General features: G+C 38.2%; 1 protein-coding gene across 2 annotated transcripts in view; it reads left to right on the top strand.

The window, feature by feature from the left end:
* The window catches only part of RIC1 (RIC1 homolog, RAB6A GEF complex partner 1), a 158,526-nt gene that overhangs the window by 19,050 nt on the left and 121,092 nt on the right, over positions 1 to 18,384 (top strand). For both annotated transcript variants that reach the window (XM_023213163.2, XM_023213164.1), the window contains exon 2: positions 10,959 to 11,066. In XM_023213163.2, the coding sequence (XP_023068931.1) occupies positions 10,959 to 11,066 (108 nt within the window). The remainder of the gene's footprint in view (positions 1 to 10,958; positions 11,067 to 18,384) is intronic.

Genomic DNA, 18,384 nt, shown 5'->3' with positions numbered 1-18,384 from the left:
CTCCTATGTTTTCTTCTAGTAGTTTTATACTTTTGTTTCTTTCATTCAGGCCTTAAATCCATTTTGAGTTGATTTTTATATATGGGGAGAGTTGATTTTATATAAAATTTTATATATTTTATATATGGGGAGAGGTATGAGTTGATTTTTATTCTAGTTTCATCCTTTTGCAAATGGATATTGAGTTTTTCCAGCACCATTTATTGAAGAAGGTGTTCGTTCCCTAATGTATATTCTTTGCAACTTTGTTGAAAAGCCATTGGCTGTAAATTTGTGAATATATTTCTGAGTTGTCTGTTTTGTTGCGAATATTGGTCTATGTGTCTGTTTTTATATCAGTACTATATTGTTTGGTTTGTGTAACATAGCCTTGATATGTTTTGAAGTCAGATAGTGAGATGCCTCCAGCTTTATTCTTTTTGATCAGGATTGCTTTGGCTTTTTGGGCTCTCTTGGTTCCATGAGAATATTATAATTGTTTTTTCTATTTCTTTGAAAAATGAAGTTGATATTTTGATAGGTATTGCATTGAATCTGTAGATCACTTTGACCAGCTTGATCATTGTAACGTAATTCCTCAGATCCATGAGTATGGACTGTTTGTTTCCTCTTCAGTTTTTTCATCACTGTTTTGTAGTTTTCCTTATAGAGGTCTTCTACCTTATTGGTTAAATTTATTCTAGTTTAATTTTGTAGCTACTATAAATAGGATTGCCGTCTTAAATGTCTTTTTCAGCTAGTTCATTATTGATGTATAGAAATGGTACTCATTTTTGTATGTTGATTTTGTGTCCTTCAGCTTTACTGAGTTTACTTATAAGATCTAAGAGGTTTTTTGTGTTATTTTGTTTTTGTTTTTGTTTTTTCTTTTTTCTTTTTTTTTTTTTTGAGAGAGAGTCTTACTCTGTTGCCCAGGCTGGAGTGCAGTGGCACGATCTCGGCTCACTGCAACCTCCGCCTCCTGGGTTCAAGTGGTTCTCCTGCCTCAGCCTTCCGAGTAGCTGGGACTACAGCCACGCGGCACCATGCCTGGCTAATTTTTGTATTTTTAATAGAGACGGAGTTTCACCACATTGGCTGGGCTGGTCTCAAATTCCTGACCTCATGATACATCTGCTTAGCCTCCCAAAGTGCTGGGATTACAGGCGTGAGCCACCATGCCCGGCAGATCTAAGAGTTTTTTGGTGGAGTTTTTAGCTTTTGCTAAATATAAGATCATGCCATCTGCAAAGAGGGACAATTTGACTGAATTTTTCCAGCTAGGATGCCTTTTATTTCCTTTTCTTACCTGATTGCTCTGGCTAGGACTTCCAATACTATGTTGAATAGGGCTGGTGAAAGTGGCATCCTTGTCTTTTTCAGTTCTTAGTGGAAAGGCTTTCAGTTTTTTCACATTCAGTGTGATGTTAGCTGTGGATTTGTCATATATGGCCTGTATCACATTGAAGTATGTTCCTTCTATACCTGGTTTGTTGAGTTTTTATCATGAAATGATGTTGAATTTTATTAAATGCTGTTTCTGTATTTATTGATAATGTTTTTTGTCCTTGACTCTGTTGATGTGATGTATCTCATTTATTGTTTTGTATATATTGAACCATGTATTAGTGCATTTTTTACACTGCTATAAAGAATATTCAAGACTGGGTAATTTATAAAGGAAAGAGGTTTAATTGATTCACAGTTCTGCATGGCTGGGGAGGCCTCAGGAAACTTAAAATTATGGTGGGAGGTGAAGGGAAAGCAAGGACATTCTTCACATGGCAGCAGGAGAGAGAGGGAGCAGGGGAAACTGCCACTTATGAAACCATCAGATCGCGTGAGAACTCACTATCATGAGAACAGTGTGGGGAGAAAACCATCCCTATGATCCAGTCACCTCCCTCCCTCAACATGTGGGGATTATAGGTTCTTCCCTCTACACGTGTGGCTTACAATTTGAGACAAGATTTAGGTGGGGGACACGGAGCCAAACCATCCTTGCATCCCTGGGATAAATCTTACTTATCATGGTATATTATCTTTTTGTTGTTTGGTTAGATTTGGTTTTCTAGTTCTGCTTTGTATAAATATATATGTATGTATATGCATACTTTATAGCAGAAATATATATATATTTTAATAGTAAAGGAGGCCACGTCCCAGGGCTGCACTGCTGCTCCAGCCCGACCCCCTGATCTTTATTATTTCCTCCTTTCTTCTAATTTTGGATTTGGTTTATTCTTGCTTTTCTAGTTCCTTGAGGTCCATTGTTAGATTTTTTGTTTGAAATCTTTCCACTTTTTGGATGCAGATGTTTATTGCTATAAACATCTCTCTTAACCCTACTTTTGCTGTGTCTCATAGGTTTTGGCATGTTGTGTTTCCATTTTCATTTGTTTCAAGAATTTTTAAAAATTTCCTTCTTAATGTATTCATTGGCCCAATGGACATTCAGGAGTATTCTATGTAATTCCCATTTATTTAGACAGTTTTCTAAGTTCCTCTTGGTATTGATTTCTAGTTTGAGGATTCTACTGTGGTCTAAGAAGATATTTGATATAGTTTTGAGTTTAATTTTTTTTTTTTTTTCTTTTTTGAGATAGGGTCTATCTCTGTTGCCAGGCTGGAGTGAAGTGGCACAATCATAGCTCACTTCAGCCTCCCAGAGTTTTAAAATTTTTTGAGACTTGTTTCGTGGCCTATCATATGGTCTGCACTGGAGAATGTTTCATGTGCTGACAAGAATGTATTTCCATAGCTGTTAGATAAAATTTTTCTGTATATGTCTGTTAGGTTCATTTAATCTAAAGTGCAGTTTAAATCCAGTGTTTGTTAACTTTTTGTCTCAATGGTCTGTTGCTGATAGTGGGGTGTTGAAGTTCCCAACTATTATTTTATTTTATTATTATTAGATACAGGTCTCACTCTGTCACCCAGGCTAGAGTGCAGTGGTGTGATATCGGCTCACTGCAACCTTCACCTCCTGGGTTGAAGCGATTCTCATGCCTCAGCCAACTGAGTAGCTGGGATTACAGGTGTGTGCCACCACACCCAGCTAAGTTTTGTATTTTTAATAGAGACAGGTTTTCACCATGTTGGCCAGGCTGATCTCGAACTCCTGGCTTCCAGTGATCTGCCTACTTCAGCCTCTCAAAATGCTGGGATTACAGGCATGAGCCACCATGCCTTGCCCCAACTCTTACTGTATTGGAGTCTACTTCTTTTTTTAGGTCTAATAATATCTTTATGTATTTGGGTGCTCTGGTGTTAGGTGCATATATATTTAGAATTATTATATCCTCCTGCTGAATTCATCTCTTTATCATTATACAATGATTTTCTTCGTCTCTTTTTACTGCTTTTGACTTAAAAGTCTGTTTTATTTGATGTAGGTATTGCCACTTCTCACTTTTTGTTCTGTTTGCATGAAATTCCTTTTTCCATTTCTTTACTTTTAGTCTGTGTGCCTTTCAAGGTGAGTTTTTGTAGGTAGCATATAGTTGGGTCATGTTTTCAAATCCATTCATCCAATCTGTATCTTTTAAGTGGAAAAGGTGATTATTGATATTATTGTGTGTGTATATATATATGTGTGTATATATATGTATATTTAAATATAGATAGGTATGTGAGATCATACTCCTGTCCTTTTCTTAATTGTTTTCTGGTTGTTTTGTATATTCTTTGCTATTTTCTTTCTCTTGCTAGCATTGTAAGTTGGTGGTTTTCTGTAGTGGTAACATTTGAATCCCTTCTCTTCTCATTTACGTGTTTGCTCTACCAGAGAGTTTTATACTTTTGTGTTTTCATGATGGTAGACATAGTCCTTTTGCTTCCAACACCCTTAAGCATTTTTCGTACGGCCAATGTAATTGTGATGAATTATCTCAGTTTTTGCTCATCTGGGAAAGACTTTCTCCTTCCTTTATGAAGGATAACTTTGCTGGGTGTAGTGTTCTTGACAGGCAAGTTTCTTTTGGTTTGGTTTGGTTTCTTCCTCAGCTGCTTGAATATATCACTTCATTCTCTCCTGTCCTGTGAGGTTTTTGCTGAGAAATTCACTGTTAGTCGACGGAGGTTTTCTTTAAGTGACTATGTTCTTTTCTTTTGCTGTTTTTAGAATTCTCTCCTTTCAACAGTTTGATTATAATATGCCATGAAAACCTTTTGAGTTGTATCTCTTTAAGGATATGTGAGCTTCCTGTTTCTGTATGGTTAAATCTCTTGCTACATGTGGGAAATTTTCAGCTATTGTTTTGTTAAATAGTTCTTTTTCTGCTCCTTTGATCTTCTTTTTGCCGTCTGTAACACCAAAAATTCAAATAGATCACTTTATGGTGTCCCATATGTCATGTAGGCTTTGTTCATTCTTATTTATTCTTGTTTTGTTTTCTCAGTTATTTCAAAAATCTGAAATTCATTCTTCTGCTTGGTATCATCCATTGTTGAAACACTGGAATGTATTTTTTATTCCATTTAGTGAATTCTTCTGTTCGAGGATTTCTGTTTGGTTTCTTTTTTATGATATCTATCTCTTTGGTGAATTTTTCATTCATATCTTGAATTGTTTTTCTGATTTCTTTGTATTTTTGTGTTCTCTATCTCACTGAGTGTCTTTAGTATTATTTTGAATCCTGTTTTTGGCATTTCATAAATTTCTTTTTTATTAGAATCTGTTGCTGGAGAATTGTTGTGTTCCTTTGGAGATGTCATAATTTCTTGCTTTTTCACATTACTTGTATACTTACAAGTTGATGTCCGTACCTCTGGTGTAACAGTTACTTCTTCCAGTGTTTTAGATTACCTTTCAGAGGTGGTAGACTTTTTCCTGAAGATCTATCTGTGGTGTTGGTTGGGTAGGGCACTTTATCTTTGATTCTGGGTGTGTGCAGTGGTGTATTTTTCATATGACCGTTTTAGCCATCTATAGCATTAGTAGTGTCTGTGATTTCCTCAGTGGTTTAGGGTGCAGTTGTTAGCAGAGGCTGAGGTGAAGTATTCCTGGGCAGTGGGATGCCAGGTAGGCCAGTCCTTGGGCACCAGTGGTGGCAGCAGCAGGCTGTGTGCCTGTCCTTCAGTCCCAGGGTACACAGGCATGGTGTTAGCAGGTTTAATTGGGTTAATTCTTAGGCCGCCCTGTGGCTTGCTCAGGTGCTGGTGGTTGCAGTGGATGACCAGGTGAATGGGTAGGTCCTTCGGTCCCTGGGCAGTGTGTGTGGTATGGGCAATGGCAGTAGTTGTGGTGGTAGCATCAGGCTGGGTGGGCTGACTCTCAGGCTTCCCTATAGGAGTGCATATGTGTGAGTGGCAGACAGGGTGGGGCAATCTCTATGCTCCGGTCTCTATGCTTGGGCCCTTGGGGGTGTGTGGTGCCAGGCCAGGTGGGCCTGTCTTCAGACCCCCTGGTAGAGTGCTCAGGTAGCAGCAATAGGTAGAGAGAGGCTCTCCTCAGGGCATGTGCCTGTCCACTATGGTCCTGCTACTGGAGGGGATAGGGTTGTGTCAGTAGCCCCACACCAGAGGCTGGGGTGGGGCAGGTATGGTGTGCTTTGCTCCAAGCAGTGTCAGGAACATTGACGCTGGCATGCTGGGAGATTCTGTCTCAGGACATGTTCAAGTATGCTGCAGTCTTGCTGTTTGTGGAGGTGGGGTTGCTGTCAGTGGCAGCAACCCCAGGCTGACAGGGTTTAGGCTCTCAGAAGTGTGGACTCTGGCTCATTTTGTCCTTGTGATAGCCTCCCCAGTGTACACTCCCCAGTGCATTGCACTTGCCTGTTTTCCACAGTGTAGGATTCTATATATGCTTTAATACCAGGGACTCTGCCATTCTGCTGGGTCCAAGTGGCATTGCATCACTGTAGCCCCCCAGGTGGATGCAGGGAATGTTAGTAGGGCTTTACTAATGTGGAAATGCAGGGACTCTTGTGCTCAAGGCCAGGATGCAGCCTGATAAGAGCTGGACTGAAAATGGCACAATGCTATAGCTGTTTAGGTCTCATGCAGGTGGTATAGGACTCAGTGTGAGCGCTCTCTGGAGCAGTGTCATCACGTGGTCTCTAAGAAGTTCTCTGTGCTAGCCTCTGGACCCCCTCTCTGTAAGCTAGGGTTGCAGGAGTCCATGGTGGGAATGTGGGCTGCTGGGTATCTCACGGCTTTCCCCCACACTGGAGATCTGCTCTGTGCTCCAAGTTGATAAAGGCCAAGCAAACAACCTTGCTTCCCTCTCTTTCCTTGCTTTAGGTGTTCCCTGTCACTTCTCTGCTAAATTCCAGTGTTGTGTCTTAGATGTTCTGTTGAAAGTGTGACTACTCCCTATTTGGGTTTTTCTTTGTGAAGGAGGCAAGGGCTGATGTCTCTAGTCAGCCATCTTGAAGCCCCTCCTCTATTTTTGCTTTTGTTGCCTGTGCTTTTCAGGTCTTATCCAAAAAATTCCTTGCCCAGACCAATATAATGAATCATTTCCTTTATGTTTTCTTCCAGTAGTTTCATAGTTTTGGGTCTTAACATTTAAGTCTTTAATCTTTTTTTTTTTTTTTTTTAATTGAGACAGAGTCTCACCCTGTCCTTCATTCTTGAGTGCAGTGATGTGATCTCAGCTCACTTCAGCCTCCACCTCCTGGATTCAAGTGATTCTCCTGCCTCATCCTCCCAAGTAGCTGAGATTACAGGTGTGTGCCACCATGCCCAGCTCATTTTTGTGTTTTTTTTGTGTTTTTTTTTTTTTTTAGTAGAGATGGGGTTTTGCCATGTTGGCCAGGTTGGTCTTGAACGCCTGATCTCAAGTGATCTGCCCACCTCAGCCTCCCAAAGTGCTGGGATTACAGGCGTGAGCCACCGCACCCAGCCTCTTTAATCTATTTTGAAATGAGTTTTGGGTGTAGTAAGATAAGGGTCTAATTTCATTCTTTTGCATGTAGCTATCCAGGTTTCCCAGCACCATTTATTAGATTATGCTTTCTCCAATGTGTGCTCTTGGCACCTGTTTTGAAAATCAGTTGGCTGTAAAAGCATGGATTTATTTCTGGCCTATTTTGTTCCATTGTATTATTTGCTTTTATTGCCAGTACCATGGTATTTTGGTTAATATAACTTTGTAGTATATTTTGAAGTCAGGTAGTGTAATTCCACTAACTGTTATTTTTGCTCGAGATTGCTTTGCCATTTGAAGTCCTCTGTGGTTCAGTATGAATTTTAGGCTTGTGTTTTCCACTGCTCTGAGGGATATCATTAGTATTTTGGTAGGAATTGCATTGGATCTGTAGATCACTTTGGGTCGTATGGACAATTTAACAGTATTAATTTTTCCAATCTATAAACATGGGCTATCTTTCTATGTATTTGTGTTTTCTTCATTTCCTTACTGTTTTATAGTTTTCATTGTAGGGATCTTTTACTTCTTTAAGTAAATTTTTTATTCCTTGGTATTTTTATAGCTATTAATAAATGGGACTGTTTTGATTTCTTTTTTCAGCTAATGCACTATTAGTGTATAGAGACATTACTGGTTTTTGTATGTTGATTTTGTATTCTACAACTTTACTGAATTATTTTGTTCTACCACTTTTTTGGTGGTATCTTTGGGGTTTCTATATGTAAGATTGTATTACCTGCAAATAGGGCTAATTTGATTCTCCTGTCCAATTAATTTGGATACTTTTTATTCTTTTTTTGTTTTTTCTTGCCTAATTGCTCTGGCCAGGATTTCTAGTACTGTGTTGAATAAAAGTGGTGAAAGATAGTATCCTTGTCTTATTCTAGATTAGAAAAAAAGATTTCAGCTTTTCCTTTTTCAGTGGTGTTAGCTATGGGTTTGTCATATATGGCTTTTATTGTGTTGAGTTACATTCTTTCTGTTCCTAATTTGTTGAGGATTGTTGTCAAGAATAGATGTTGAGTTTTGCCAAATGTTTTTTCTGCCTCTACTAAAATGATCATGGGGCTTTTGCCTTTTATTCTGTTAATGTGATATATCACATTTATTGATTTGTCTCTGTTGAACCATCATTGCGTTCCTGGGATCAGTCCTACTTGATCATGGTGAATTGTTGAATTTGGTTTGCTAGTATTTTGTTGAGGACTTTTGCATCTGTGTTCATCAGGTATTTATTTCTGTGAATGTTGACGTCCAGTTGTTTGAATACTATTTGTTGCAAAGACTGTCTTTTCTCTGTTGTACTTCCTTTCCTCCTTTGTCGAAGATCAGTTGGCATATATTTGTGTGTGTCTATTTCTGGGCTCTCTATTCTGTTCTATTGATTGATGTGTTTATTATTTTGTTAATACCACACTTTCTTGACTACTTTAGCTTTATAGTAAGTCTTGAAGTCAGGCAGTGCTGGTCTTCCAACATTGTCTTCTCCACTATTAAGTTGCTAGTCTTGGTCTTTTGCCTCTCTATATCAACTTCAGAGTGAGTTTGTTGATATCCAGAAAACAAATTTCTGGGAATTTGATTGAGATTGTATTAAATCTGTATATCAAGTTGAGAAGAACTGACATATTGACAATATTGAGTATTTGTATTCATTAACATGGAATATGTCTCCATTTATTTTTTCTTTTCTTTTTTTTTTTTTTTGAGACAGAGTTTCATTCTGTCATCCAGGCTGGTGGTGTAGTCTCGGCTCATTGCAACCTCCATCTCCTGGGTTCAAGTGATTCTCCTGCCTCAGCCTCCTGAGTAGCTGGGACTACAGGTGCACACCACCATGCCTGGCTAATTTTTGTATTTTTAGTAGAGATGGGGTTTCACTATGTTGACCAGCTTGGTCTTGAACTTTTGACCTCGTGATCTGCCTGCCTCAGCCTCCCAAAGTGTTGGGATTACAGGCGTGAGCAACGGTTTCACCATGTTGGCAGGCTGGTCTCAAACTCCTGACCTCAGGCAATTCGTCTACCTCGGCCTCCCAAAGTGTTGGTTTTACAGGCATGAGCCACTGTGCCCAGCCTTGTTTTTGTTTTTGAGATGGAGTCTCTGTTGCCTAGGCTGGAGTGTAGTAGCGCAGTCTCAGCTCACTGCAACCTGTACCTCCTGGGTTCAAGCAGTTCTTCTGCCTCAGCCTCCTGAGTAGCTGGGACCACAGGTGTATGCCACCACACCTGGCTAATTTTTGTATTTTTAGTAGAGATGGGTTTCACCATGTTGGCCAGGCTGGTCTTGAACTCCTGACTTTAAATGATCTGCCCGCCTTGGCCTTTCAAAGTGTAGGGATTACAGGCATGAGCCACTGCGCCTGGCCTGCAAATGTTTTGTCATGACAAATTCTACTTTTTTATTGCTGGTATATAGAAAATTTATTGACTTTTGTGTATTAATCTTGGATCCTTAACCTTGCTATATAGTTGCTTATTTTGGGAGGATTTTGGGGTCAATTCTTTCAAATTTTCTGCAAAGATGATCATGTTATCTATGAGTAAAGACAGTTTTATTTATTCCTTCCCATTCTCTTTACCTTTTATTTCTTTTTGTGGTCTTATCGAATTAGCTGGAACTTCCACTATTCTGTTGAAAAGCTGCTGTGAGTGGAGACATCCTTGCCTTGTTCCTGATCTCAGCAGGAAAGCTTTGAAGCTGTAGGTTTCTCACAGATGTTCTTTATCACGTTGAAAAAATTTCTTTCCATTCCTGAGAGGTTTTTTTTTTTTTTTTTAATCATGAATGAGTGTTGTTCTGTAGTTTGCTCAGTGTTTTTTGTTCATTTGTTTTGTTTTATGGAGACGGAGTCTTGCTCTTTTGCCCAGGCTGGAGTGCAGTGGCACAGTTGCAGCTCACTGCAACCTCCACCTCCCAGGTTCAAGCGATTCTCCTGCCTCTGCCTCCCAAATAGCTGGGATTATAGGTGTCTGCCACCACACCTAGCTAGTTTTTGTATTTTCAGTAGAGGCGGGGTTTCACCATGTTGGCCAGGCTGGTCTCAAACTCCTGACCTCAGGTGATCCACCAGCCTCATTCTCCCAAAATGCTGGGATTACAGGCATGAGCCACGGCATCCGGCCTTGCTCAGCATTTTTATCTTGGTTGTTAGATTTATTAAGTGCTTTTTCTGCGTTTGTTGAAATAATCACATGATTTTTCTCTAGCCTGTTGATGTGATGGATTATGTTAATTGAGTTTTGAATGTTGAACCAGCCTTGCATACCTGGGGTATATTGTATTTGGTTATGGTGTTTAATTTTTTTAATACATTGTTGGATTTGATTTGCTAATATTTTGTTGAGAGGTTTTATATTGATGTTCGTAAGAGATGTTGATCTGTAGTTTTCTTTTTCTTTTTTTTCTTTTGAGATGGAGTCTCACTTTGTCACCCAGGCTGGAGTGCAGTGGCGCGATCTCGGCTGACTGCAAACTCTGCCTCCCAGATTCACGCCATTCTCCTGCCTCAGCCTCCCAAGTAGCTGGGACTACAGGCACCCGCTACCACACCCGGCTAATTTTTTTGTATTTTTAGTAGAGACGGGGTTTCACTGTGTTAGCCAGGATGGTCTCGATCTCCTGGTCTCGTGATCCACCCACCTTGGCCTCCCAAAGTGCTGGGAGTGTAGGCGTGAGCCACCACGCCCAGCCTGTAGTTCTCTTTTCGTGTAATACCCTTGTCTGATTTTGGTATTAAGGGAATGCTGGACTCAAAATTAGGAAGTACTCCTTCTGCTTTTATCTTGTGGAAGGCTTTGTAAAGAATTGGTGTAATTTGTCCCTTAAGTGTTTGGTAGATTTCACCTGTGAACACATTTAGTCCTGGTTCTTTCTGTTTTGGATGATTATTAATTATTAATTCAGTTTCTTTAATATGTACAGGCCTAGGTTTAGGTCTTTGTTTTGGGTGATATGCTTGGAATGTTGAAAGCCAATAGTTTAATATCAATATTGTATTTTATTTTACTCTAAAAATACTTCAAATACTCTATATGTTATCTTAAATTTTATTTGTGTGTATTTTTATGAGATATTGATAAAAAATACAACTGTTTTCTTCCAGCCAAGTGTGTTAATTGTAACCTACAAGGAGCCTGCAAAATCATCTACTCAGTTTGGATCTTACAAGCAAGCTGAATGGAGGCCAGATAGTACCATGATAGCTGTATCAGTAAGTAGATTTTTCCACTAAATAGTGTTTTCTTATGAAACCGTTACATTGCATTTAAATTTGATTCTCTTAGATGACTTTCTTTCAGTCTTTTACACTCATAAGCATTTATTTTGTTCTGATAGGAATTACTTTACTGATTATTCTGTGTGGATTACTCCTACTATAGCTTCTCTTTTGACTCTGCTACTTTCTACCATCCCTAAACATAGAACCTATATCCTTTTCTGTTTGTTGTTCTCACTTTACTGTTTTGTCCTTGAAGTCTAACTGCTTTACTAATTATTCTGTGCGTGTTACTCCTACAGTAGCTTCTCTTTTGACTCTGCTACTTCCTTCCATCCCTAAACATAGCACCTATATCCTTTTCTGTTTGTTGTTCTGACTTTACTGTTTTGTCCTTGAAGTCTTACCTAGTTTTTGAAAACATATTCACATGGTATTCTTGAATTTATATTTAAAGTCCTCCCTTCCATTCCAAAAGATATCCCACAAAATAATAAGCTTTATATGCATATGTAATACTAAAATTTTCATATCCATTTGGATCTGTTTCTCATTTTTTCTTCTGTTCTATTAAACATGCCTAGATATGTTTAATTTTACCTTTTTAGTTCATGTTTTATCACTGTCTAAGGCTGTCATTATGACTTAATTTGCATTAGCAGTAATATATGTGGTTAATTAACCTTATTGAGCACCTCCTATCTGATGAGTACAATTGTAATCAGTTTACATGGATCATCCCATTTAATCTTTCGATAAGTGCTTTGAAGTAGATATTATTATCCCTCATAATTGATGTGTAAGTTGAGGATCTGAAAAATTGTCTTATCCAAGGTTACATGGGTAGTGTATATTAGAGAGATAAGGTATAAACTTAGCTACTCAGCTTCCATTTACTGTATCCTTGTAACTAACTTATCTCTTTGCGTTGGTCGTTGGTTGCTTTCTAGTCCGTACTATATATAACACTGACTAGGTTAATAATCTGAAATGTGCCATATGATCAAAAATACTGAGTAGTTCTACACTTCCTATAGCAGGAGTTTGCAGATGACTGACCATGTACCAAATATGCTCTGGTGCCTGTTTGTACACAGACCATAATGTAAGAATAGTTTTTACATGTTTAAATAAACAAAACAAGTCAAAGAAGAATATTTGCTATAGTTGAAAATTATGTGATACTTAAATTTCGGTGTCCATAAGTAGAATGTTACTGGGGCACGAAAATCCTCACTGGTTTACGTATTGTCTGTAACTTCTTTCAAGCTACAATAGCAGATTGAGTTGAAGTTCTTACAGCAAGCATATGTGGTGCTCTCATTGCTTTGCTCCTTTGTTCAGTGTACTGTATAGTAACACGGTTATAACTTCATAACTTTTCAAGTGTACACATATTGCCATTCTGTGACATTTTATATTATTTTTATTCTAGTACATAATCATGTCAAAAGAACCAGAGAAGAGAAAAAGACTTCGTTTTGTTTTTAAAGCACACTGGAGTGTGGTTTATTTTATTGTTGAATTCGATGGCAAAATATTGTATTTATTACTCAGTGGCACTATAGCTATGCCAAAAGAATATAAGCTGACATTAGTAGACTAAGCACTTATTGGAATATACTGAAGGTGAAGTTAAAAGAATTAAAAATTTAGCACAGAACAGCTCACCACAGGAGAATTCCTTCACAAAGTATGAAAATGAAAGGGCAGTAAAAGTAAGTTTGCTTGGTTTTTGATGAATTGACAGATGTTATAATACTGCTCAGTTGTTAATTTCAGTGGTCCATGTGAAGTATGAATTGACTAAGAATTACTGTGAATGACCTGTGGAACAATTCCAGATGAAAAAAATTCTCAAAGGAGTTGAGAAAATACTAATTCAGTACAACCCAAAGTAGAATCTAAGAAGTTGTATTAATTGATAGTAGTAAAAATCCACATGGAGCAGCAAAAGACTTAGTTGGACAGATTTACACAAACTTTATGAAAATATAAGTCTTTTAAAACCTATGGTTTTTGTAAGTTTTTTTTTCAGAGATGGGAGTGGGAATATCTTGACTTGCCCTTCTCCACAGCTGTTATGGCTTGGGTAGTGATAAAGGTTCATTGGAAACTTTTTTTTTTTTTTTTTTTTTACGGAGACTGACTTTTTGTTTTCTTTACTTGAAGGACCACCCTCTACCACTTAACAGGCACTGAATAACTTTGGAAAATAGCTTTTACTGTATTAGAAAATGTTTTCAAATATGAAATATGTAAAATCTCATTAAGGACCAGCATTAATAGATAAAAATTTGCACTCAATTTTGATGATAGGGAAAAGTACTTTAAACCCCAATTTACCAAAAAGGTTATTTCCACAAAAAGAATCTAATTCTCATTAGTGGATATATATTACCAAAAAAAGTTGTACTCAGTTCTCATTACTATTTAGAACTTTGTAACTATAAACCTTATAAAAATTTGCATTCTATTAATCATGATGTTTTATTTTTCTGTATTTCTTATGCTTTGAAATAAGGGCCTGCTATCCCTGGACAGCCCACTTCCTGCCAGGGATAGCCAGTTCCTAGGGGACTCACCTACAAGTACACCTTCGTATGCAAACTAATCAATCCAAAGCATATAGCCCCAACCACCTCCTTTATTGACCTCTGCCACTCTGGGCCGATAATCCTCTGCCCTAATTATCTCAGGGCTAGGTACTGTATAACTAGAGACAACTGATATTATTCAGCCTAGCCAATACCAAGCCTCCTTGCCATGCCTCAGCCATTCCTTCCCATGGAAGTCACAATAAAGGATCTTACTCATGTTTTCCCCTCACATCCACTGTCTCCTGACTGACCCTGGTAGTTTGCAGTATATTCCTTGGTGGTGCATGTCATGTCCTCTCCTCTTTAGAACTGTGAGTAATAAACTGTCTTTTCATTGACAGTCGTCTCCTGATCTGTTCACCTCAGTATACCTGAATAATAATAAAATCCACATTTTAAAATATTTTCTTGTTATGTAGGTAAACAAGATAAACCTACATAATATTTTTGATTTTCCCTCTTGACTTGTAAAGTCTAAAATATTTATTATCTGGCCTTTTACAGAAAAGGTTTGCAGATCCTTATTCTACACAACCAAGTCCAGGCTTCTTAGCCTTTCATTTAAGGCACTTTAATCTCTAAAACCCTACTTCATTACTTCTCTGGTGTTATTTTTTCATTCTTTGTCTACATGGACTTTCCTTTAGCTAAACTGGGTTTTTCCATTATTCCTTTTTTCCTTTTTTTTTTTTTTTTTGTTTTGATATGGAGTCTCGCTCTGTCACCCAGGCTGGAGTGCTGTGGCCGGATCTCAGCTCACTGCAAGCTCCGCCTCCCGGGTTCACGCCATTCTCCTGCCTCAGCCTCCCAGGTAACTGGGACTACAGGTGCCGCCACCTCGCCCGGCTAGTTTTTTGAGTTTTTAGTAGAGACGGGGTTTCACCGTGTTAGCCAGGATGGTCTCGATCTCCTGACCTCATGATCCGCCCGTCTCGGCCTCCCAAAGTGCTGGGATTACAGGCTTGAGCCACCACGCCCAGCTTTTTCCATTATTCCTTAGAAATTTCAAAGAAAAATGACAAAATTTGCCAACTCATTGTTGGATAAATGAGCATGAGTAGTTGAGATTGCTCTGATTTCAAGCCTAGATGATTAAGTAGGTAGGTGTTCATGGCAATTAGTAAAAAATATAAGAAGAGCAAGCGTTCATGAAAGAAGATAGGATTTTCTGGATTTGGTTCCATAGAGTTTTGTTATGTTACATTATTAACTTTTTAAAATTGTGGTAAACTATACATAGCATAAATATACATAGCATTTTAACTATTTTAAGTGTACAATTCAGTGTCATTAGTAACATTAATGGTGTTATGCAGCCATTACCACTATCTGTTTTCTTGAATGTCACCCCGGACAGAAACTTGTTTATCATTAAGCATAACTTTGCATTCTGAATTTCTCCAGCTCCTGGTAACCTCTAATCAACTTTTTGTATCTATGAATTTGCTTATCTAGGTATTTCATGTAAGTGGAATCATACGGTATTTGTCCTTTTATCTTTGGCTTGTTTCACTTAGCATAATGTTGTTAAGATTCATCCATAGTTGTGTTATGTATCAGAACTTCATTCCTTTTTATAACTGAGTAATATTGCATTATCTGTATATGCTACATTGTCTTTATCTGTTGGTAGACATTTTGGTTGTTTCCAACTTTTGCCGTTTATGAATAGTGCGTTGTTGAACATTGGCATACAAGTAGCTGTTGGAGTTCCTGCTTTTGATTCTTTTGGGTATATACTGAGATATGGAATTGGTGGATCAAAATCCACAGAGGCTGCATCATTTTACATTTCTTTTGGCAGTGTAGGAGAGTTCCAGTTTCTCCTTAGCCCCTTAAATGCTTTATTTTCATTTTGTTTAATAGCCATCCTAAAGGGGTGAAGTGGTATCTTCTTGTAGTTTTGATTTATGTTTTCCTAAAGACTAATGATGTTGATTATCTTTTCATGTGTTTGTTGGCCATTCATATGTCTATGAAGAAATGTCTATTCAAATTCTTTGCCCATTTTTGGCTGGGTGCAGGGGCTCACACCTGTAATCCCAGCACTCTGGGAGGCCAAGGCGGGTGGATCATGAGGTCAGAACATCAAGACCATCCTGTCTAACAGTGAAACCCTGTGTCTAATAAAAAAATACAAAAAATTAGCCAGGCGTGTTGGCAGGCGCCTGTATTCCCAGGAGAATGAGGCAGGAGAATGGCTTGAACCTGAGAGGTGGAGCTTGCAGGTGAGCCGAGATCACGCCACTGCACTCCAGCCTGGGCGACAGAGCGAGACTCCATCTCAAAAAAAAAAAAAAAAAAATTATTTGTCCATTTTTGAATCGGGCTGCCTGTTTGTATGTTGCTGAGTTGTTTATTCTTATGTGAATCCCTTATTGGCTGTATGACTTGACAATATTTTCTCTCAGTCTGTGGGTTTTCTTTTCATTCTCTAAGTCCTTTGATGTATAAAAGTTAATTTTGGTGAAGTACAATTTATCTATTTATTTATTTTTGAAACAGGGTCTTACTCTGTTGCCCAGGCTGGAGTGCCAGTGGTGCAACCTCAGCTCACTACAGCCTCTGCCTCCGGGGCTCAAGTGAGCAGCAGGGGCTATAGCTACACGCCACCATGCCTGGCTAATTTTTGTATTTTTTGTAGAGATAGAGTTTCACCATGTTGCCCAGGCTGGTCTTGAACTCCTTAGCTCAAACGATATGCCCACCTCGGCCTCCCAAAGTGTTTGGATTATAGGCATAAGCCACTATGCCCAGTCTAGTTTATCTCTATTTTCTTTTATTGCCTATGCTTTGGGTATCATATATAACAAATGATTTTCCTCTTCTTTTTTTTCTTTTGAGAGTTTTATTACTTTATGTTTAGGTCTTTGCTTCCTTCTAAGTTAATTTTTGTAAATGGTGTAAAGTGTAAGAGTCCAACTTCATTTTTTGTGTGTGGATATATAGTTGTTCCAGTACAATATGTTAAAGAACTATCCTTTTCCCATTGAATGGTCTTGGTACGCTTGTTGAAAATCAATTGGCCATTGGTATTTGGGGTTATTTCTGGATGCTCCATTCTATTTCAGTGTTCTATATGTCTGTCCTTATTCCAGTACCACAGTTTTTAAATTTCTGTGGCTTTGTAGTAACTTTTGAAATCAGGAAGTGGAATCCTCCAATTTTATTGTTGTATTTCAGGATGTAAGTCATGTCAACCCATTATCAACCCATTGTAACTTGAAAATACCATAAGTCAAAAATTTAACAGCCCCAAACATCCATCATAATGTCATAAGCTGAACCATCATAAATTCAGTACCATCTATAGTTTTGACTATTCTGAGCCAGTCCCTAAGATGCTGCACGACTTTTTTGAATTGGTTTTTCTATTTCTGTAAAAAATACCATTGGGAATTTGGTAGAGACTGCGTTGAGTCTGTAGTTCTCTTTGGGAAGCATTAATTTAAGTCTTCTAATCCATGAACATGTAATGTCTTATCAATTATTTAGACCTTTAATTTCTGTAAGTAGTGTTTTCCAGTGTTCAGTATGCAAGTCTTTGTCCTGCTTCATTAAATTTATTCTTAAGTTTTAAATTTCTTTTTGATGTTATTGCAGATGGAATTGTTTTTAAGTTTCCTTTTCAGTTGTTCTTTCCAAGTGTGTAGACACGTATCTGATTTTTTTTCCAACTTTTAAGTTCAGGGTAGATGTGCAGGATGTGCAGGTTTATTACATAGGTAAATGTGTGATTGGTGGTTTGCTTGCACAGATTATCCCATCACCTAGATATTAAGCCCAGCATCCACTAGCTATTCTTCCTAATGTGCTCCATCGTCCTGCACCCCGCGCCCCCGTCCTCCAACAGGCATCAGTGTCTGTTGTTTCCCCCATGTCCGTATGTTCTCATCATTCAGCTCCCACTTATAAGTGAGAACATGTGGTATTTGATTTTCTGTTCCTGTGTTAGTTTGCTGAGGATAATGGTTTCCAGCTCCAACCATGTCCTTGCAAAGGACATGATCTTGTTCCTTTTTATGGCTGCATAGTATTCCATGGTGTATATGTACCAAATTTCTTTTATTCAGTCTATCATCGATGGGCATTCAGGTTGATTCCATGTCTTTGCTATTGTGAATAGTGCTGCAGTGAGCATACGCATGCATGAATGTTTGTTACAGAATGATTTATATTTTGGGGGTATACCCAGTAATGAGATTATTGGGTCAAATGGTATTTCTGCCTCTAGGTCTTTGAGGAATAGCCTGCTGTCTTCCATAATGGTTGAACTAATTTCCACTCCCACCAACAGTGTAAAAGCGTTCCTTTTTCTCTACAACCTAACCAGCATCTGTTGTTTTTTGACTTTTTAGTGATAGCCATTCTGGCTTGTGTGAGATGGTATCTCATTGTGGTTTTGATTGGAATTTCTCTAATAATCAGTGATGTTGAGCTTTTTAAAATATATTCGTAGGCCACATTTATGTCTTCTTTTGAAAAGTGTCTGTTCATGTCCTTTGCCCACTTCTTAATGGGATTTTTTTTCCTTGTAAGTTATTAAATTCATCGTAGATGCTGGATGTTAGACCTTTGTCAGATTAATAGATTCCAAACATTTGCTCCCATTGTGTAGGTTATCTGTTCACTCCAATGATAGTTTTTGTTGTCGTGCAGAAGCTCTTTAGTTTGATTAGATCCCTTTTGTCAATTTTTGCTTTTGTTGCAAT

This window comes from Piliocolobus tephrosceles, chromosome 14 (genome assembly GCF_002776525.5).
Source record: "Piliocolobus tephrosceles isolate RC106 chromosome 14, ASM277652v3, whole genome shotgun sequence".
NCBI classification, from domain to species: Eukaryota; Metazoa; Chordata; class Mammalia; order Primates; family Cercopithecidae; genus Piliocolobus; species Piliocolobus tephrosceles.
The sequence above is the reverse complement of the archived record's forward strand: the minus strand, read 5'-3'. Positions and strand labels throughout refer to the sequence as shown.